The following is a 21,491-nucleotide window of genomic DNA, read 5'->3' on the forward strand; positions in this document are numbered from 1 at the left end:
ATATAGGGTATAGATATAGAATATAGATAGATTATCTATGAAGGTATATTTAGGAGGTGTTTTGTTTGGGATTATAATATGTCTAGATTATATAATCTAACAAATTTTAATTAATTCTTGTATTATAATCTCTCCAAATTATATAATCCGATTATAATTTCAAATAAACACCGTCTTAGCTATTTTATGGTATGCATAAATAATATCTGGACACGTGTCAATATAATATCCTATGCGGTATTGCTAAGACAAATTTTAGTAGTATATAAAGAAATGAGAGAATTATTGATTTATTATTACTTTCTATTTCTAAACCTCTAATCATTTTAGACCCATATGTTAACTCTTTATTTGTTGCTTTATTACTTGTAGCAAATATTTGTTCCTCTCTTTGCCTTGCAGACAAATAGCACACAGCAATCAACCGTCGTCTTCTTCCTCGACGCCTCATAGGCTCATAGGGTTCTCCAAATTCTAAATCGTTGCAAGCGAAACCACCAAAACTGTACTCACAACCCTCGTCTGCGCTGCGCCACCACTCCCCCGTGGCGGCTTGTAGTTGTAGAAGTTCCCGGAACCAGACAACCCCTAGGCGCTGAGTTTTCTGATAGCGGCTTCGGATATCTCGTCGTGGGCGGCCATGGCGGGCCCGTGCTGAGTGCGGGGCGGGAGCAGGTGAAGGTCTCCGAGCTCGAGATCTCGATGCAGATTCGGGAGGGCCCGGCGCGGCGGCAGGCGCCGTCCGCCGCTGGGGCGCTGCGGTCGCCCATGTCCGCCATGATGCTCGCTATGTTCGCTACTATGGCCTCCTTCTACGTCGCCGGTCGGTGAGTATGCCCGCCCGCCGGTTTCCGGCATTAGTTTCTTCGTGAGAATGCTCGCCTGCTTGGGTTCTTCTCTTGGATTGTTTGGTTTGCATGTGTTAGTGTTACCGATCGCCCGTGGGGGATTCTAGATCCATGTATTTCTCTGGCGGGAGATGCTCATGGTGATATTGCTAGGGAAGTTTTGATCCAGCCGGTGGTATATTTTAGAACAGCGAGTGAAGTTTTAATCTCTCAAACGAAATCCAGTGCGAGGCTCACATTTTGTTGCGACGTTAGTGTTTGTTTCTGCAGCTCTCGCCTCTCGGGTTTTGCAGTTCACAGTTCATTATTGTAGTATTACATTTTCTGCTAGTATTGGTGAAAACCAATCTTAGTTCTCAGGCACCTTATTACCTCTTAGCTTGATCTGGGTTGTCATAGTAACGGGAACTGTTCCTCTGTAGAAATGGTTTGTTGCTGTTTGTAGAGGAAATTTTGTTGACTTCTGGAATTTCAGATTGTGGCAGGATGCTCAGAACCGACTTCATCTCATTAAGGAGCTCGACAGACGAACAGGCCAGGTAGGCACCAGAGATCTGGCTCTTTTGTTCTCTAGCGGAACTATCCAACAGTGCTGCGGGCTTAAAGAGCTCTATTAACTGTTTGTGCATGTGATTCAGGGGCAATCAGCAATATCTGTGGATGATACCTTGAAGGTTGTTGCATGCAGGTAATTCTAAATCTGTAACCTTTCAGGTTATGCCAAAATTGCCTTCCAATGCACAATCTAACAATTTTCTTAACGTGCTTGAAAGACGTATTTGCTGTCCAATTGGAGCTAGTGCTCCAAACATGCAGAATTTGTTATATATCAGAGTTTGGAGCTGTACTAATTGCTTCTGTGTAAACATCCTCCACTTTTTAGGCAGCAAGGGAAGCGGTTGGCATCACTTGAGATGGAGCTGGCTGCAGCAAAGCATAAAGGTTTTGTTGGCAAATATACTCCTGAGACAAATGGAACTCATTCTGGGAAAAAGCCACTGATTGTTATTGGAATAATGAGTAGCTTTGGGAGGAAAAACTACCGTGATGCTGTCAGGAAATCATGGCTTCCAACAGGTACACTTCATGCTTGCATTTTTCTTGCATCTATTTTTTTTGTATTCTGACAGACAACAATATTAATAATTCCATAAAAAGAATATTAATATTAAAATCTGGTAATTCACTTCTCGTAGTTAGGGGGGGGGGGGTTGATTTCTATGGACTAATTTTTAGTCCCTCAATTTTATTCCATTTTAGGTGTTTGGTTTCTATGGACTAATTTTTAGTCCCTCCATTTTATTCCATTTTAGTTGCTAAATTGTCAAATACGGAAACTTTAAAATTTTCGTATTTGGTAATTTAGGGACTAAAATTGAATAAAATGGAGGGACTAAGGCCCCGTTTGGTTCCATTAGTCCTATAACTAAAGTTTAGTCTAGGGACTAAATTTTAGTTCCTACCCTGTTTGGTTGTAGGGACTAAATAGATTCTAAATACATTAAATGCAACACATAAAGACCAAAATGCCCATTTTTTTGTTTGACACCAATTTTCTAGCAAGGGTAATTGGAGTAAATGTTGCCCTTTAGTCCCTTTTAGCACCCATGTGAGGGACTAGAGATTAAAGCCAATTAGTCCCTACTTTAGTCCTTCCGTTTGACAAAATAGAGACTAAACGGGACTAAAAACGAGGGACTAAAGGTTAGTCCCTCTAACCAAACGAGGCCTAAAAATTAGTCCCTAGAAACCAAACACCCCCTTATTATGTTAGAAAGTGTTTTTTTAGTTCTAATAGTTATGTTACAGAGTGCTTATAGTACTCTAAAATAAGGATGCTTGTTTCTATTTCGCCGGATAGATTGTTGGACAAAACTCAGTATTTTTGCCAATTTTAAGGAAGTTTAGCAATGTATTTGTTTTTGGTGTATCTGCTGGAAAACAGATACCCCCAGGGCCCAGCACTTGTGCGAAATTGTGGTAGATGCAAGGTAATGTTCTAAGTAAAGTCAGATACATGTGCTTAAGTTTTGGATTGTATAAACACCTAAAATTTCTAACAACTTTAAATGATATCCTGAAGATTAGCCATCACAGTATGAAAAACTTGGATGCAGATCTGCGTTTTGCAATGTTAATTAATACCATTCGGTCCTAGTCATTTTTCATCTTGTAGGTGGTTGATTGTGTGATGGACAGACCTGGTGTAGTGGTGAGGTCATGGGTTCGAAGCAGCCTCTACGCATTTGCGTGAGGAAGGCTTGTCTCAGTTTATCCCTTCTGTAGGCCCCACTAGCCTCCGGCACTACGACTGCCCTCTAGTTGTTTGATTGTGTTTTGAAACAAATGACCCAGTTTTGATTATTCTCCCGTTGTAGTACCATGGATATGGTACCCTTACCTTTAAATTACCTTTCTGTTGATAAATTTAAAAAATACACTTCTTATTTTATTATTGTTCTAAACCTACTGTTGTGTATAATATCATATTTTTCTGTGTAGTTTAATTGTACCTCTCTGCACAGGTTCAATGCTGAAGAAACTAGAAGAAGAAAAAGGCATTGTAGTACGTTTTGTTGTTGGAAGAAGGTACCTGATATCCATTACCCTGCTGGAATAAACTTACAAACTTTAGATTTCTGATATTTTCTCATATGTAGTGCAAATCGAGGTGATACTTTCGATAGGGAGATTGATGACGAAAATAGGAGCACCAAGGATTTCTTGATATTGGTAAGCCTGATTGAACAATTTATTATGTAGTACTATCTACTATGTTGATGGACTCAATGATAACTTTCTTTTATGTACTTGTTGTGTTCCTTGCTTAATGTTGATAGAAGATTCATATACTTTGGTAGTTCATGTGTATCTTTATATGGCATTAGTAATTTTATAGTACAGTACTTTGGATTTTTTAGCGTCAAAGTTCGACGTAACTGACAAAAAGGTGTTAAGATGAATATTTCCATTAATAAAAAATGTTTTCAAGTCGGACGACTTGCTGGTCGTTCTGGCTAACCGACTTGGGCGGTTAATCACGATTAGTCGGACGACTTGGCGATTAATCACGATTTTTCCAAATTTCCTTGGACGACTAGTCGGTCGACTTGAATTTTTTAACTAAAAACTCTTGCTTGTATTTTAGCTCATGCTGTTGATTTAGTTTTGGAACTTGACTATTAAGTGGTTTTGCAGGATGATCATATAGAATCTGATGAAGAGCTTCCTAAGAAGACAAAAAGTTTCTTTGCTAATGCAGCAGAAACATTCAATGCTGCATTTTATGCTAAGGTCAATGATGATATATACATAAATGTCGGTATGTGCCATGTGTTAACTTTGAGGGGCTCTATTAGTGGTTTGTGTTTTATTACAAGGGTGTAAATTTTAGGATCTTTGCTACTACTCATGTTCCAGATACTTTTGGTTTCTTAAAGTTTGACTCTGTTAATGTTTACCAGATATGCCAGTGAAATCATTTAAACTAATTTTCAGCAGTTGGTGCCACAGTTTCAAAAAAATCCAATAATTTAGGCTGATTTTAATTTTTAAAACATTATGAAACCTGAACCAGATTAATTCTGGACAATCATTTGTCAATTTTGGAAATATAAGTTCCTCCTTTTCAAGTCGGGAGGTTTTGAAATTCTCCTTGTGCACTGAAATGAGATTTACAAAAGGCTATTGTCGTTTTCTGTCTCTGCATGCAACAACTTCAATTACCTATGATATATATACATGGACTTTTTGAACTCCTCTGACTTGTTAAGACACTCATTCTGTGTGTTCTGGAATACTGGATTGCCTCTGGCAACAATTGCTTGTAGTCTTGTGTTTGTTTAGATGTGGTTTCGAAATATATTAACAGGAACTGTACTTAACATGGAACAACATATTGTGTTTCTGTAGATACTTTGAGTGCAATGCTCGAAACTCACTGGGACAGGCCTCGTGTCTATATAGGTTGCATGAAATCGGGCGAGGTTTTCTCTGACTTGTGAGTGTTTACTGTTTACAACAATTCATTTTAGGAACTTGATAGTTTTCTTTTCCCCATTTGAGTGCTTCTTCATTTGACAAACTAAACTAGAGCTCCATTGAACACAGAACCCACAAGTGGTACGAATCAGACTGGTGGAAATTTGGTGATGGGAAATCGTATGTATGCTTGCCTTAGCAATTTTAGCTTCTACTCCCTCCGTTCCAAATTATAAGATGTTTTGACTTTTCTAGATACATTGCTTTTTACAATGTATCTAGAAACACCAAATACCTTATAATTTAGAAATAATGGAGTATTACATTTAGTATTGTGCTAGATTTAACATTTGAATCAACTCATCTACTTTTATCAAACAATAGGTACTTTCGACACGCTTCTGGTGAAATGTTTGTCATATCCAGGGCCATAGCTCAGTTCATTTCTATAAACAAGTATGCAACCTTGTGCACATTCTATATCCTTCTCCCACAAGGATCTGAAAAGGAATAAGAATATTTTAATGAGTAATTTCATTAATTATATTTATGGATCTTTTTTCGATAGGTCCGCTCTCCGGACATATGCCCATGATGATGTTAGTGTTGGATCGTGGATGATTGGCCTTGCCGTGAATCATGTAAATGAAGCAAAACTGTGCTGTTCATCGTGGCCCTCAGGTTGGTTGGCATCTTTGGACCTTGAAATTGATTCTTTTTTTGTTTGATATATATTTACGTAGCCTACCGTCTGTAACCGGAAGGTCCTGGGTTCGAGCCCCAGCCTCTGCATATTATGCGGGTATGGCTTGGCGCTTAAAGATACTCTTCCCCAGACCCCGCACAGTGCGGGAAGCCTATGGCACTGGGTACGCCCTTTTATATGTTTACGTTATTCTAATGATCTATTTTTCTTACTGGTCAAATCTGAATCTTGATGATTGCTTCCATGTGATTAGTCCCTCTGTTTGCATACTTTGTCAGATCCTTGATTGTCTTGATTTTTAATCCTGTATTTGGACAACCTTGCGAGTACTGAAACTTCAAGGATGAGAGAAGTAGCAGATACACATGAACAAGAAATGTGTAATTTCCTTGTTCAGTGTAGAAGTAAAACAGGGGATGGAGCTAGGGAGCATATCCAATGAAAACTACTCCCTCCATTCCACTAAGACGTTTTGGCATTTCTAGATACATAGGCCATGTTTAGAACCGCTTAGGCTATCTCCAGCAGTCTTACCTATACCATCTCCTATTTCAAACTCCACTCTGTGAAAAAATGTTGTTTGTAGTGCATAACAGTGTTTTGCATGGTCATATATACGGCTTGTTGAGCACAGTCTTATAGGACAAGCGATTATAATCTGATCATGATTTTCTAATAAGTTGTGGTCCAAAAAATCTAAGCATGAAAAATCAGGGTGTTCGGCAATCTTCATTATCATAGCAATTTTGAGTGTAAAAGGACTTTTATGTGATTCTTCCTCACCAGCCCGTCACCACCTGCTCACGACCAGCCTGCTGCTGCCGCCGCAGAGAGGACGAGCGGATGCTGGCTCCGCTGCTCCCCTGCACCAGACCGCCACTGTTGCCTCTGCAGAGAGATGAGCGGATGGGATCAGAGGGAAGTGGCGTGCCTGGAGGAATGTGGCGGCGGCTGAGATCCGCCCGATGGCGCTGGATCTGGGGGACAGAGGGGTGGTGGTGGTGGAGGGAGGGATGGTGGTACACTTGTACAGTACAGGACCGGCACCGGTGGAGGAGGACGACTTGAGGGGTGAGTGCTCGAGAAGGGGCAGGGGCAAGCAGGGAGACACAAGGAACAATCGCAAAGCGCAGCCTGAGGCTATCCGCACTCATACTACTCTAAATTTGTACTCTAAAAGAAATATTCTATCCTCGTCAGCAAGATTCTTTACTCTATACCACAATCCTCCGCAGTCATGTTTACTCTATATCTCAACTCTATACCAACTACCACATATTATATCATTTCTTTTCAAATACCAACTCACGTCTACAGTGGCCCTGCGATCCGAACCACAGCGGGACCAACGATCCGCTGCCACCGTGGATGTGAGAGAGAAGATGGAGTCCAAACGCCAAGTCTCTAGGAATAGAGTTCGAAGGTGCGTCGGGCTTGATGCAGTTTAGGATAGAGTTCACCGCTGCAGCTGTTTTCGAACTCCAAAATGCCACCAAGGCGGTAGAGTTCAGCGTGGAGTTCGTCAGTGCGGATAGCCTGAGCTCCGCGTTTTGAACCGCCATTGCGGGAGAGAATCCAACGCGGACGCGCGGTCGTGATGAGTGTGTGGTTGCCTGGTGTTTCTAGCTTATTTGGCACAACCGAATGGCTGCAGAAACAAACAGGACGATAGATTTTGCTATGTATCTAGATATACACTTATGTCTAGGTAGATACATAGTAAAATAATGCATCTAGAAAATCCAAAACGCCTTATGATTTCGAATGGAGCCATGGAGGGGGGTAGGTATGTTCAACTTAACTAGTTATCTTGCAGTTGCTACAACTGCAAATGACCTATGAATACTAAAGCTAAAGCATGTCCTTCAGCATGTATTCTGGAATACGAATTTCAGAAATGAACCTGCTAGAGTTAGCAGTTTATGATCAGCGGATATTTATTGTCTCATTTGTAACAAGTTAACCCAAAATTTAGGTTCAGTTTTCCTTAGACCTTTGACTACAAACCATAGCAGGCTTCCCTAGTTATGGTTTGCTTATGTTTGGGACAGAAGGCAAGGGTTTCATGGTTCAGCGGAAAATAGAATGGATGCAAATTAGCTTGTTTTGTAAAAAAAAACAGTTGGTTATTTTCATGTTTGCTTATGTTTTGGACTAAGGGGCTGTTGGATGGATACCCCTGCTGGCCAGGCCAAATTTCATCCGTTGACCGAGGAGGCTCTGCCGCTTTTGGATGTGTGCTGTTTTTTTGGGTTATCGGACTGCTATGACTAATCTCCAGTTTCAAATTTGATGCCCCTCCCAGGCTTGATTCGGAACGGCTGAATCAGCAGCCAAAGTTCCGCTGAACTTTGGCACGACATACATAGGTGGCATCCAAACATGCCCTGAGGTTCCTCACTGGTCCTGATCAAGGTCCTGTTTAGGTTCTAAATCTTTCGCTCAATCTATTCCATGGCTTACCACCTTTATTAAATCTTAAATATTGGTGGATAAATGATATGATTAACCAAAGATGGTGAATATTGAACTTCTGAGATTGGAGAAATGAACACATTTTTGCTTGTGTATTATTCATGTAATGAGTTGCTGGATTTCACCACAAATTCCTAGATATTTTGCAGGGCTAACCACTAAGATAATTTTTGCAGGTGCGTTATGTTCAGCGCTATAACGAGCAACAATGCTTAATGAGGAAGAGTTTTGCAAACACTGTGCCTGTTGGATCGAATCGGTATTGGGAAAATTTTGTTTTCTTCTGCCATCTTGTGTAGTCCTTTGGAGGAGGCTTGTACGAGCCAGTTCATACTGATTACTGGATCGGATATCTTGTTTTTCTTTTCCAAAGGAAAGGTCTTGCATATTTTCTTTGCAAGGCCACTACACTAGAATCATGAGTTCTGACGAAAAGCCCTCTGCAGATTGTATCCTGTTCCGCGTGCCATTTGTAGATGCCCCACCCTTTACCATTCTTTTTTCTGACAGACACTGCCATTGTTGGAGTGACAGAAATCAATAGCAATTCGGGAGATTACTTTGCTCCAGAATACATTTATGCGTAATGCGTGTCTTCAGACCTGTTGCCATGGTTGTGATTTTTTGACACATACATAATGATGCCCTCTTGAAGTCAAGAATCTGCCATGTACACTCTCTGGTTGTTTTGAGCTTACAGAAGAAGTCCTATAGTCCATGCAGGTCATTATTGTAGATGGTATCGCATGGAAGTCTTCATCTTAAATGCATGGCGACCAAAAAATTCTCGCCATTTTTTTTTTTGACGGGGAAAAGAGTTCTCATCATTGACATGTTCTTATTTTCGAAGCACGTTTAACAAGAAGTGGAATAGTTCAAAGGTTCTACTCAAATCGGGAATTATCCCCTAAGCTTGTGGAAATAAAACTATTTCTTGTAGAGTTTAGCCAAATCCTATACGATTTTGAACCCGACATGTGACGTGGATCTGAAAACCAAAAAGAAATTATAGGAGGTTTTGTTAAAAACATAAAGAATAAATTATAGGGGTTTTTGGTTGGTCCGGTGTTCCTGCGGCTGACAGTTGCATTGGCGTCGCGCAGTAAATAGACAAGGGAAGGAAAAAAAGTCTTTGTTAGAGCAAATAGACAAGGGAAAAGTCAAGTTAGAATATGTTTCGCATGACTTTGGAGCATAACTTTAACTCCATTTAGGACATGTTTAGTATGGCTCTGGAACATAACTTTACGTTGGAGTAAAAAATTTCTACCCAAACACTACAACTCTAGAGCAAAGAACTCCGCAGAGTTTTTGGAACTGTAGTATAGAAAACTAGATTACCTCTTTTCTTGCTCCAAAAACAGTCAAAACAAATCTAGATGTGGAGTTTTGAATTATTTACCCGCAAATGTCATTAGTTATGATATAACTTTTCGTTTCTATTCTATCACAAACCGACTCTTGAAAGAGTTCCCAACAAAGAGCACCGACGAGCCGAAGCCATTTAGTCGAAGCCATTTTTATAGGGAAGAGCCGAAGCTAAAAAAATTAGGTCAAAATTAGGTCCTAGCGGCTCCTCTTCTCACTCCCCTTCTCTCGTGTTTCTCTCGTGTCAAGAGGAGCCGTTTTATCAAACGATTTGTTAAAAAAACACTGACTCCTACAAATGAGCTGTTCTTGAAGAGAGGACAGAGCCCTAGTCATTTTTAAAGGAGCCGGAGCTGTGCTAAACGGCGTCATAGTTGCCCAGCCGATAGGCCTGCAAATGGCAAAAAATCCAATCCACTCCCACCCATACCCAAATCTAATTACTTTGATATCCATCCCACACCCAACCAAAAATACTAGAGGGAAGTTAAACCCAACCCATCCAATAACATTATTGATCCCAAACCAACCCGTAATTGGGTGGAAACCCATGGAAAACCCGTGGGTTTAGCTTATTGTCTCACATCAAGCCAACTGCATACATATTTTAAAGCAGCAAATTAATTCAAATGAAAAAGTTTTCAACTACAAATTTGTATAACTCATCATGATGTACATTTTATATTTTGAACATTTCTTCATATGATAGACTAAAAATAAATTTGTTCATAAAACCTATCTCTCTCTCATAGTTTATGGAACTACGAGAGATATGTATAAAATTTGTGCATATTGTTAGAACTATCATGTGAGATGAACAAATGATCAAACAACCAAAATAAACTTTGTAGATCTTGAAAAGTTATAGAAGTTTTTAGTTGACAACTTTTCATTTGAAGTCATATTGTCAACGAAAACTATGCCTGAATTTAAAAAATGTAAAATTTGAATTTTGAAAACAACATCGAAAGAAAAAACCACCAACATGAAAGTTGTAGGTATTTAAGAGTTATGAAACTTTGTAGTTGACAATGTTTTGGTTTGAAATCATCTTGCCATGCAAAACTATGTTTGAATTTTAAATTTTTCAAACTACCTCGGATGGAAAAACCACCAAAATAAAAGTTGTATGTCTTGAAATGTTATGAAACTTTGTAATTGTCAACTTTTTTATTTGAAATCATCTTATCATTGAAAAATTCGTGTAAAGTTTTCAAATTTAAAATTCAAATTTTGTAAACGGTCTCGGATGTAGAAACTATTAAAATAGAATTTATAGATATCAAAAAGTTATGCAACTTTATAGTTGGTCACATTTTTTAAAAAAATAGTACTGATAAAATGGTATAGTATAGTGTGCTGTGTGTGACTAAAGAAATCAAAGACTTCTCTAAACCTGAAATAAAATGGTACTGATTAAGGTGGTAGTCTGATTGGTGAATACCCATGGAAACCCATACCTATACAAATCCATTTATACACATGGGTATCCACTATTTTGACCCGCAATATAAAATAAACCCACCCAACCCAACCCGTTAATAATTAAAACCCATCATAACCCACCAAAACAAAACCATTTCTTAAACCCACCTAAAATACTCATTTACACCCATCCCATTTGCAGGCCTACCAGCCGAGTCCCCACAAATGGCTTCATTCTCTAGCCAGCCTACCTCGCGACATCAGCATAGTTGGTTGTGCATCAGCAGAGCTGCCTCGCGACGTCAGCAGACTGAACTCGCGGCACCATCACAACTACCTCACGACATCAATAGAACAGACGGGATAGGTGCGGTTTCACGGGGAACTCGACCTCGATCTTCACCTACGAATTGGTGCGGATCCACGGAGATAGAGTCGCAATGGGGACTGAAAATTTCTAGCTCAGACGGAGGACGATGACTGATGTAGCGGAGTTGCGGCGGGGATGATGTAGCACTCAACCTCAGGCGATGGGTGGACGGGCGGTGAGAACTGAGTCAACGCGGGTGCAGCGCTCGTCCTTGGCTGCCGACTCCCTGTTCATAGCGGCGACAGGGTTAGCGGAGATGGTACACGATGTTGTGATAGAATAGAAACGAAAAGTTATCTCATAACTAATGACATTTGCGGGTAAATTCATTTTATAGTAGCACTCTCGTCAAGTTGTATTGATTGGTCATTCATTAAATATAGGAACAATTGGATCTATACCATTAAAAGATCCAAACTTTAGATATATACCATGGACCCCACATGTCATTAACTCATGTGGACCCACATGTAAGTGAGATAGTAATGGTATGGATTCAAAGTGGTAATCTTTTAATGGTATGATCCAAATTTCCCTTAAATATAATATTATATCTATTTTATTGACAAGAAGAACTTGAATGATCTTGCCGCTGAAAATTGCTGTCAGTACGTGTTAGTATATTGGAAGACAAATGTTCTATTTGTTTGTACTGTAGACTGCTATATATTTTTTTAGAAAACAGTGGTATTAAATTGTTGAAGTAATATTTGTAGAATAGAGTAATACTACATTCCAGTGTATTTATTCCTTCTTTGTCATTTCCAGTCCTCACCTGCTATGGAGCTCACGATCGAACGCCATTCTCTGAAGAACTAAGACGTTGTGACTAGAGACCGCCAAGGTGAGCTCTCTTTTTTGTTATGAAGAAATTGCATAGGCCGTATGAGACATTGCATAATGTCTAGAAAATTGCATATTGTCTGAGACATTGTTGTGAGCTGTTATAGATGGTTGAGATTGATTGGAATGCTGAGAACACACAAATCCTTTGCAAATTATTTGACGAATAAGTTGCAAGTGGGTTTCGTCCCAACACTTGCTTGGAATTCGGTTGGGTATGCCGAAGTAGAAAAAAGGAATGAAAGTGCTTGGTGTTGAGTTAAACAAAACACAAATCAAGAATAAGTGGGACAAATTGAAAGAAGATTTCAAAGCATGGAAGAAATTAATGATGAGGCAAACTGGAACTGGATGGTGCCCAATAAAAGGCACTATCGTTATGGTTGATGACTGGTGGAAGAAAGCTAAAGCTGTAAGTGTAGCTTTATGTGATTATGTGTTATTTTTCGCATTACTTATTTTACTAACATGTGTACTTATTGCTTTTCACGAAATTCCTGGTTGTGGGAAGTTCGGAAAACAAGGTCTTAAAAATAAAGAAGAACTAGAATGATATTTTGGAAGCATCACTAATACTAGTATGGACCATGGTCTCCTCATATGGCCAATGCTTCAATCAATGTAGACTAGAGGGGTACACAAGAGGAGCATTGAACTTTGAGACACAAGAGCAGGTATACAAGAAGATGGAAGTACAAATGAATGTGAAGAAGTTTCTCCGGTCAATGCAGCAAATGGCAAGAGACCTTGTAGTTTCACTCAAGATAAAAGCAAAAAAGGCTAAAACATGGACTGCCCTTATCATACAAGAAGCAGTAGCATCTATGGCTACTTCAGCTAGCTCATTTGCTGCAAAAAAAGCGGGCAAATTTGATATTGACGAAGTGATGGAACAAATGCTTGCTTGTGGTGCTAACTATGGTAGTAATGAACATTTCATTGCTACTAAATTATTTGTCAAAAAGGAGCAAAGAGAGATGTTATGACCTTGCCTAATATTGATATTAGGTTCAACTGGCTTAAATGAAATATATAGCCAAATATGGCAATTAGAGGTGGTCATGGTTATGACTTGTATCTTTCATTTAAAGACTCTTTGTTTGTTGCTATTTTTTGTTTCATCATATGTGTCTTTTGAAGGTCCTCAAGAACACAAATTAACCATTGGTTATCAACATTGTGGGGGACAGATATCCCCCGGGTCCACTGGGAGGATAAAAGACCTCACGAAAGGCCCAAGGGCCTAATAGCTCGTGAGGTCACTCCTTCATGGGCCTGGGGAGGAACGACCAGTGAAGCAGATCGACATAAGGCCGGGTTGGCGCAAACCCGGACGGCCCCACATCGTTGAGCAAGCGACCACGACAGAAGATCTGACTTTCCCGCGCTGGAGTCCCATGCAGCGGAACCAGGCGAGGATAGGTCGGCAGAATCATAGGAAGATAGACTCAAACAGTTCACTATCTTTTAGGTGCACATTGTTATCATATCCACGTGTATCGCCCCACGGTCGAATATATAAGGCCTAGGGGGCACCCCTTCAGAACGATCGATCCCATCACTCAGCCATCCACCTCAACTCCCCACGTTCTCGCTTTAGAGAGCTACCTTGTAACCCATTACACAAAGCATACTCACCAGGACGTAGGGTGTTACACATCTCTAAGCGGCCCGAACCTGTAAACATTGTCCATTGTCCCTCGTGCATCTGGCACGAACCATTTTGCTACAGTCGGCGACACCGTCCTACTCCTAAAACACCTAGAGGGGCAACCCCGGGTGTGCGGTCGGACCCAAAACACCGACAGCTGGCGCGCCAGGTAGGGGGTGTGTCGACGATCCAAGCTAGCTCAATGGCCGTCACCTTCCACAACAAGATCACTCTCTGTCCCGGATCCGTATTCTGCTTTGGAACAATCTCGTCCATAGCAGATGAAGAGGGAACTCTACACCGCATTGCAGATCCGCCGAAAAAGAAGTCTCCTCCAACAAACTTTGAAAATACCGGAGAAGCGCAACCTCCAGCTCTCTGAAGAAAGATCGCCTTCAGAAAGTCAGGGGCTGAGGGCCCTCTGACCCGGAGAACTCCACTGTCTACTTCCCCGACGAAAGAATGGACACAGGTCGCGAGGAAGAAAGAGGCCGGGAGAAAGCAAGTTGTTCTTTCCGTTCCTCCGCCCTCAAAGGAGAACGGAAAAAAGATCCTCACGACCGCCGTACCATTCTACCCCGACATCCTCTTCATCAGGAGAGTAGAGTCGCCCCCCGTCTCCGACGACGAGCCGACCGCGCCCGGAGAAGAACCACCTCAGAGGGAATCCCGCCGACGGAGAAACCGGCGCCGAAACATTCGGCGACACCACGAGGCCGGAGAACGGGATCCGGAGCAACCTGTTTCGCGAGACGAGGTCTCAGAGATAGGAGAAACTCCGGAGGAACGCGTCTTCAGAGAACGAAGGAACTCCCGACGACGTGATCGCCGCCGGGCTCAGGAACAAGCCGAGCAAGATGCAAGGCAACGCCGGGAGAATCCACTCTTCGGGCGCAACCTGAATCCCGACTTCGCCCGAGCCATGAACACGCCGAGTGAAGTCGGAGGAGTACTAGCTCGGATAGCTGATGGACTCCCTCGGACTCCTGACGCCGAGGGCTATCGACGACTGTTCACTCAGGCGGCCAACCATCTTCTACCGCTTGCTCACCCGCCGAACGATCTACGACACGCTATCAATAGCCGTCGGGACGCGCGAAGCTCCATCAATGCTTCGCGTGAACGACGGCATGAGAACGAGATCCGCCGCCGGGAGGAGTACGACAGGGATCATGGCATCCGGCTCGGAGTCAGGCCACCAGGACTGAGTCGGCAACGGCCTCAACTAGCGGTACTACCCGGGGACGGTCGAGGAACCACAACAACTACTCCCCTCCCCGGGACAGACATCATCCCCGACGACAGGAGGACACGTGTGGAGTGTCTGCTCTTACTCTACGCCTTAGGGACATCCAATGGCCCCCTAACTTCAAGGTATCCAATGTCGATAAATATGAACTTAAGCAGGATCCAGGGGGTTGGCTAGCCGTCTACACCACCGCTGCTCGGGCCGTCGGGGCGTCCGAGGACGTGATGACCGCGTACTTACCCATTGTCCTCGGGCAAGACGCGTTGCAATGGCTGCGACATCTACCCCGACACTGCATCGACGACTGGGGCAATTTCAGTCGACGCTTCACCGCCAATTTTCAGTCCCTCTCCGACAAACCGGCGCGACCGTGGGACCTCAAATCCATCAAGCGTCGGGGGGACGAAACTCTCCGGTCATACCTCAAAAGGTTCCAGACCATGAGAAATCGTATCCCTGAGGTCACGGAGGCGGCCGTGATCGAGGACTTCTACAGAGGATCCAATGACTCGACCTTCGTCCGAGCCATATTGCAGAAGGCGCCGACTACCTCCGAGGAGCTGTTCCGGGAAGCCGACCTCTACATCACCGCCGACGATCGAGCCTAGGACCTCATTGGAGGAGCGAAGCCCGCACCGGCAGCACCACGACGCGACGCGAACCAGCAACCCGACAAACGCTGGGAGAAGAGACCTCGCGAAGAAGTACACGCTGCCGGACCACCAGCCTCTCGCGCCCGGGGAGGACCTCGCGGAGGCGAGCGCACGCTGGACGACATCCTCGACGCTCAGTGCCCGTACCACAAGGACATGCGCCACACTCTTCGGAACTGTCGGGACTTCAAGCACTCCGTCGGGCACGACCGACCCTTCCAACCTCTACCTCCTCCTCCGCCGAGGGGAGGGCCAGAAGAACCACGACAACCCCAGCAGCAGGAGGAGGGAGGAGGAGGAGCTTTCCCGCGCGTTGACAGGGAGGTCAACGTCATCTTCGGCGGGCACGGATCGCAGGAGAATAGAAGACAACAAAAGCTCAACGATCGCCAGATATTGGTGGCGACCACCGGTCCTCCCGCCCCATACCGGTGGTCGGAGCACCCGATCACTTTCACTCGGGCGGATCAATGGCTCAACTTCGACCATCCAGACAAATACCCGCTCCTCGTCGATCTGGTGATCCGAGAGAGCAGGGTGAAGAAGGTGTTAGTGGACGGGGGGAGCAGCATCAACGTCACCTTCCCCCGGACACTCCAAGGCTTGGGAGTTCACCTAAAAGAGCTCCACGAGTCCGACACTCCTTTCTTCGGCATCGTGCCGACTGAAGGAGAATACCCGCTGGGCCACATCTACATGCCCGTCACCTTCGGAACTCCGGATAACTACAGAACCGAGTTCCTGAGGTTCGAAGTGGCGAACTTCGACTGCGGGTACAACGCCATCATCGGGAGGCCGGGATTGGCAAAATTCATGGCCATTCCGCATTACACGTACATGATACTGAAGATGCCAGGACCACAAGGAATCATAACTGTGCGCGCTGACTTCCAAGGCGCCGCAAAGTGTTTCCGAGTAGCCATCCAAGCGGCCCTCACCACCAAGCCGTCGACGACCTCTTCAACACAGGCGAACTCTAAGCCTGAGGAGGACCTTGCAGCACCGACGAATGAAGCTCAGGCCACAACCTCTATGCGGCCGACTGAAAAAACTAAAAGGATCAACCTGGGGTTCGCTGATGAGCGCAAGACTGCCGTCATCAGCTCCAGCCTGGACGACAAATAGGAAGACGCGCTCGTCCAGTTTCTGCAAGATAACCGAGACGTATTCGCATGGCAACCTGCGGATATGCCGGGAGTCCCAAGAGAACTGGTCGAGCATAAACTGAAGGTCTATCCCCAGGCAAGGCCGATCCGGCAAAAACTACGTCGTTTCACGCCCGACAAGAGAGAGGCCATTCGCGCCGAGCTAGCTCGCTTGGTCGCGGCTGGATTTATTAGAGAGGTGTTACACCCCGAGTGGTTAGCCAACCCTGTTCTTGTACTCAAAAAGAATAAAGTGGATTGGCGCATGTGCGTCGACTATACTGATCTCAACAAACATTGTCCAAAGGATCCCTTCGGGCTCCCAAGGATAGATCAGGTGGTAGACTCCACCGCTGGATGTTCTGTGCTATCTTTCCTGGATTGCTATTCCGGATACCATCAGATTAGCCTGGCGAGGGAAGACGAGGAAAAACAGCGTTCATCACTCCGTTTGGTGCTTTCTGTTACACCTCCATGTCGTTTGGCCTCAAAAACGCTGGAGCAACTTATCAGAGAGCCATTCAAACATGCTTAGCCGATCACTGGGGCAAGTGTGTGGAAGCATACGTAGATGATGTGGTAATCAAAACGAAGAACTCGGAAAACTTCATTGAAGACTTACAGCTGGTTTTCAACAGTCTACGGCGGTACCGATGGAAGCTTAATCCCGAAAAATGTGTTTTTGGGGTACCAGTAGGAAAGTTACTCGGATTTATTGTCAGCCACCGGGGAATTGAGGCTAATCCGGATAAGATTGAAGCTATCATGAAAATGGAAGCACCACGATCGCAAAAGAAGGTTCAGCGACTTACTGGATGTATGGCAGCTCTGAGCAGATTTATATCCAGGCTGGGAGAAAAAGGTTTACCATTTTACAAGCTACTCAAGAAAGTGGATAAGTTTCAGTTGACCTCAGAAGCACAGGAAGCTCTAGATGCACTGAAAAAATTCTTGACAACACCACCAGTACTAAAGCCGCCACGGCGAGCCACGTCAACTCAACCAGCTGAAGATCTGCTGTTGTATATCTCTTGCACGACTCACGTGGTAAGCACGACGTTGGTAGTCGAGCGAGCAGAAGAAGGACATGCTTACCCAGTGCAACATCCTGTTTACTTCATCAGTGAAGTTCTGGGTCCCTCGAAGAAAAAGTATCCTCAAGTTCAGAAGCTATTATATGCAGTACTTCTAACTGCCCGCAAGCTACGTCACTACTTTTACGACCACAAAGTCATAGTAGTCACTGGTTTTCCAATAGGGGATATTCTTCACAACAAGGAAGCCATTGGCCGAATAGCCAAGTGGGCCTGCGAACTAGGATCTCATGACATCGAATTTCGACCTCGCACTGCCATCAAAACTCAAGCATTGGTTGACTTCGTATCAGAGTGGACTGAACAACAAGTACCAGATAACCCAGAGACTGCAGAAGTATGGTGAATGTATTTTGATGGCTCGCTGAAGCTACAGGGAGCAGGAGCAGGAATTCTCTTCACCGTACCTGGGGGCGAGCACCTCAAATATGCCCTCCAGCTGCTGTTTCCAGCCTCCAACAACGCGACCGAGTATGAAGCTCTGATCCATGGATTGAACATCACCATATCATTGGGCATTAAGAGACTGATGGTGTACGGAGACTCTCTGGTAGTCATAAGCCAGATAAACAAAGAATGGGATTGTTCAAGCGATTCAATGGGAAAGTACTGCACTGCCGTCCGAATACTAGAGGATAAATTTGAAGGTCTGGAATTTCATCATGTAGAAAGAGATCGGAACACGGCGGCCGATGTATTGTCCAAGCTAGGATCCAGTCGAACTCAGGTCCCACCTGGAGTCTTTGTGCAAGAAATACTACAGCCAAGCATCTCAATGGATCAAGCAGAAGAGTGTAATATCGTGAATCAACCAGAGTCAGACTCTGATGACTGGAGAAGGCCAATCATCAGGTATATAAAGAATGAAGAGGAACCAGATGACAAAAATGCAGCCGAGCGTATCGCCAGACAGTCGGCTCACTACACACTCATTGGGGAGACATTATACAGAAGGGGTGTATCGGGCGTCTTCATGGAGTGCATTCTCTCATCTACCGGGAAGCGACTTCTGGATGAGGTCCATGCTGGGCAATGTGGAATACACGCAGCATCCAAGACACTAGTCGGGAAGGTCTTCAGGTCAGGATTCTATTGGCCAACAGTGAAGAATGACGCAGCCGAGTTAGTTCAGAGGTGCGAAGCTTGCCAGTACTTGTCAAAGCAACAACATCTACCAGCACAGCAACTGCAGACCATACCAGTGACTTGGCCCTTCGCATGCTGGGGACTGGATATGATTGGACCTTTCAAGAAAGCTCAAGGAGGATACACTCACGTACTGGTAGCAATCGACAAATTCACTAAATGGATAGAGTTCAAACCCATTGCTTCTTTAACCTCAACTAAGGCCGTGGAGTTCATACAAGACATAATATTCAGATTCGGGATACCAAACAACATCATAACTGACCTAGGATCCAACTTCACAAGTTCAGAATTCTTCGATTTCTGCGAGCAAAAAGCATTCAGATCAAGTATGCTTCTGTAGCACACCCGAGAGCCAACGGGCAGGTTGAACGAGCTAATAGGATGATATTGGAGGCACTCAGGAAAAAGGTGTTCGATAAAAATGAAAAGTTCACAGGAAAATGGATAAGGGAATTGCCCTACGTCGTTTGGAGCCTAAGAACCCAGCCTAGCCGAGCTCTGCATGGAAACACTCCTTTCTTCATGGTCTATGGGTCAGAAGCAGTGTTACCCGCCGACCTCAAGTTCGGGGCACCAAAGCTGATCTTCGAAAGCATAGCAGAAGTCGAAGCCACTAGGATGGAGGACATTGATGTACTCGAGGAAGAACGACTGAATGCAGTAATCCAATCAGCACGATACCAGCAGACTCTAAGACGCTATCACGACAAGGTCGTGCGATAACGATCCTTCTCAGTAGGAGATCTCGTCCTCCGCCGAATTCTAACGGGGGAGGGACGACACAAGTTATCGCCCTTATGGGAAGGACCCTTCATAGTAGCAGAAGTCACTCGGCCAGGATCATATCGCCTCACTCAGATGGACGGTACAGAAATTGGGAACTCCTGGAATATAGAACACCTCAGGAAGTTTTATCCCTAGCTGTATTTCAAAAGCTATCGGGACAATAATGTACTCTGTAAAGTGGGAAATATGTCATCAATAAAAAAGGTTTCAAGAATACTCAGTTTGTTCATGGTCGACTTGCATTCTTACTTAACTCAGGGTGACCACTATGCCCTGCTAACGGAGCAATCGGCTTAAGTCAGCAACGACTTAAGCCGGTGCAACATGCTCGCGCTTACTTAACTCAGTGTGACCACTATGCCCTGCTAACGGAGCAATCGACTTAAGTCGGCAACGACTTAAGCCGGTGCAACATGCTCGCGCTTACTTAACTCGGGGTGACCACTATGCACTGCTAACGGAGCAATCGACTTAAGTCGGCAACGACTTAAGCCGGTGCAACATGCTCGCGCTTACTTAACTCGGGGTGACCACTATGCCCTGCTAACGAAGCAATCAGCTTAAGTCGGCAACGACTTAAGCCGGTGCAACATACTCGCGCTTACTTAACTCGGGGTGACCACTATGCCCTGCTAACGGAGCAATCGGCTTAAGTCGGCAACGACTTAAGCCGGTGCAACATGCTCGCGCTTACTTAACTCGGGGTGACCACTATGCCCTGCTAACAGAGCAATCGGCTAAAGTCAGCAGCGACTTAAGCCGATGCAACATGCTCGCGCTTACGTAACTCGGGGTGACCACTATGCCCTATTAACAGAAGCAACCGATTTAAGTCAGCGGCAACTTAAGGCGATCTGACGCGCTTACGATTACTCATATAGGGATGACTTCTATATCCCGCAAACAAGTTTCAAAACCATTACACATCATTTTACTACTGCAAGTTTACGTACTGATCGAATTCTGAAACAATAGGAGAATAACAATATCATTCAAGTGCTAAACTGGTGTCCTCTAACAAATGTCTGACCATGCTAACCGCGCGCTCAAAGCACGCAAAATATTTCTCTATTTCGCGATATCTTTCTCAAGAGCAACCGACGAGGAAGGGCGACTTGAGGAATCAGGAGCAGCATTCACATCAGCCCTTATATCTTCAGGAACAACCACGCCAGGTCTCCTCATCAAGATTCGCCCCGCCCGAATGGCCTTATCCATGGCTCTGTCGCACTGGGCTCTCAGAGTAATGGAAGTTTCTTCAGCAACCTTGGCAGCCAACTGAGCGGTTTCTAGCTCTTGGGCGATGGATTTCTTGGAAGCACGGAGTTCTTTGATAGTAGCATCCTTCGCCGATATCAATTGCTTGAGCCGGATCACCTCATCTGTGGACTCCTGCAGCTTACAGCGATGGTTGTCTAACTCCTCCATGGTGAAGCGATGACTCCTCTCCAGGATGGTCAACGAGTTGCTAGAGTCGCGATACAGTCTGTCAAGATTGTCGCGAGAAGCAGCAAGGGTACGTTTTTCTTCCTGCAAACAAAAATCAACTCCTTCAAATATCAAGCAAGCAATAGGAACACAGTAATGCGAGGCACAGTTCCATAAGTCACCTTTTCAGAATCAAGCTGAGTGCGAAGGGAAGAGCTCAGTGCATTGGCGTCATCTAGGGCAGCAGAGACCTGAGCTAGTTCAGTCTGGCTTTGAGAATACTTTTCTTCAAAATCAGAGCACCGCTGGACCAGTTCAGC

At 44.3% G+C, this 21,491-nt stretch overlaps 1 protein-coding gene and 1 pseudogene across 4 annotated transcripts; both read left to right on the top strand.

Moving 5' to 3' along the window:
- Positions 1-382: 382 nt before the first annotated feature.
- LOC100283067 (beta-1,3-galactosyltransferase sqv-2) lies at positions 383-8,666 on the top strand. 4 transcript variants are annotated; one of them, XM_020551818.3, is made up of 13 exons: positions 383-827; positions 1,324-1,387; positions 1,487-1,536; positions 1,732-1,925; positions 3,374-3,437; positions 3,509-3,581; positions 4,047-4,170; positions 4,761-4,848; positions 4,959-5,009; positions 5,214-5,285; positions 5,398-5,510; positions 7,841-7,961; positions 8,187-8,666. In XM_020551818.3, exons 1-12 carry the CDS (start codon positions 703-705, stop codon positions 7,858-7,860), a joined length of 1,038 nt encoding a protein of 345 aa, XP_020407407.1. In that variant the 5' UTR covers positions 383-702; the 3' UTR covers positions 7,861-7,961; positions 8,187-8,666. The 4 variants fall into 4 exon arrangements, with proteins under 4 accessions (XP_020407407.1, XP_020407405.1, XP_008677097.1 ...); XM_020551816.3 differs by having other exon boundaries at positions 7,841-7,950; positions 8,187-8,664; XM_008678875.3 differs by lacking the exons at positions 7,841-7,961; positions 8,187-8,666 and adding an exon at positions 5,594-7,687.
- Positions 8,667-12,123: 3,457 nt separating this feature from the next.
- Positions 12,124-19,662, top strand: LOC103643307 (zinc finger CCCH domain-containing protein 43-like; annotated as a pseudogene).
- The last annotated feature ends 1,829 nt before the right edge of the window (positions 19,663-21,491 follow it).

Source organism: Zea mays, chromosome 1, assembly GCF_902167145.1.
Source record: "Zea mays cultivar B73 chromosome 1, Zm-B73-REFERENCE-NAM-5.0, whole genome shotgun sequence".
Lineage (NCBI taxonomy): Eukaryota > Viridiplantae > Streptophyta > Magnoliopsida > Poales > Poaceae > Zea > Zea mays.

What these genes read in the sequence shown, in the direction of transcription:
- LOC100283067 (XM_008678875.3), top strand. Translation starts at nt 703, where the DNA reads ATGCAGATTCGGGAGGGCCCGGCGCGGCGGCAGGCGCCGTCCGCCGCT. An exon ending in TCGACAGACGAACAGGCCAG is followed by an intron (nt 1,388 to 1,486) that starts GTAGGCACCAGA and finishes CATGTGATTCAG; the next exon opens with GGGCAATCAGCAATATCTGT. An exon ending in AAATTTGGTGATGGGAAATC is followed by an intron (nt 5,010 to 5,213) that starts GTATGTATGCTT and finishes ATCAAACAATAG; the next exon opens with GTACTTTCGACACGCTTCTG.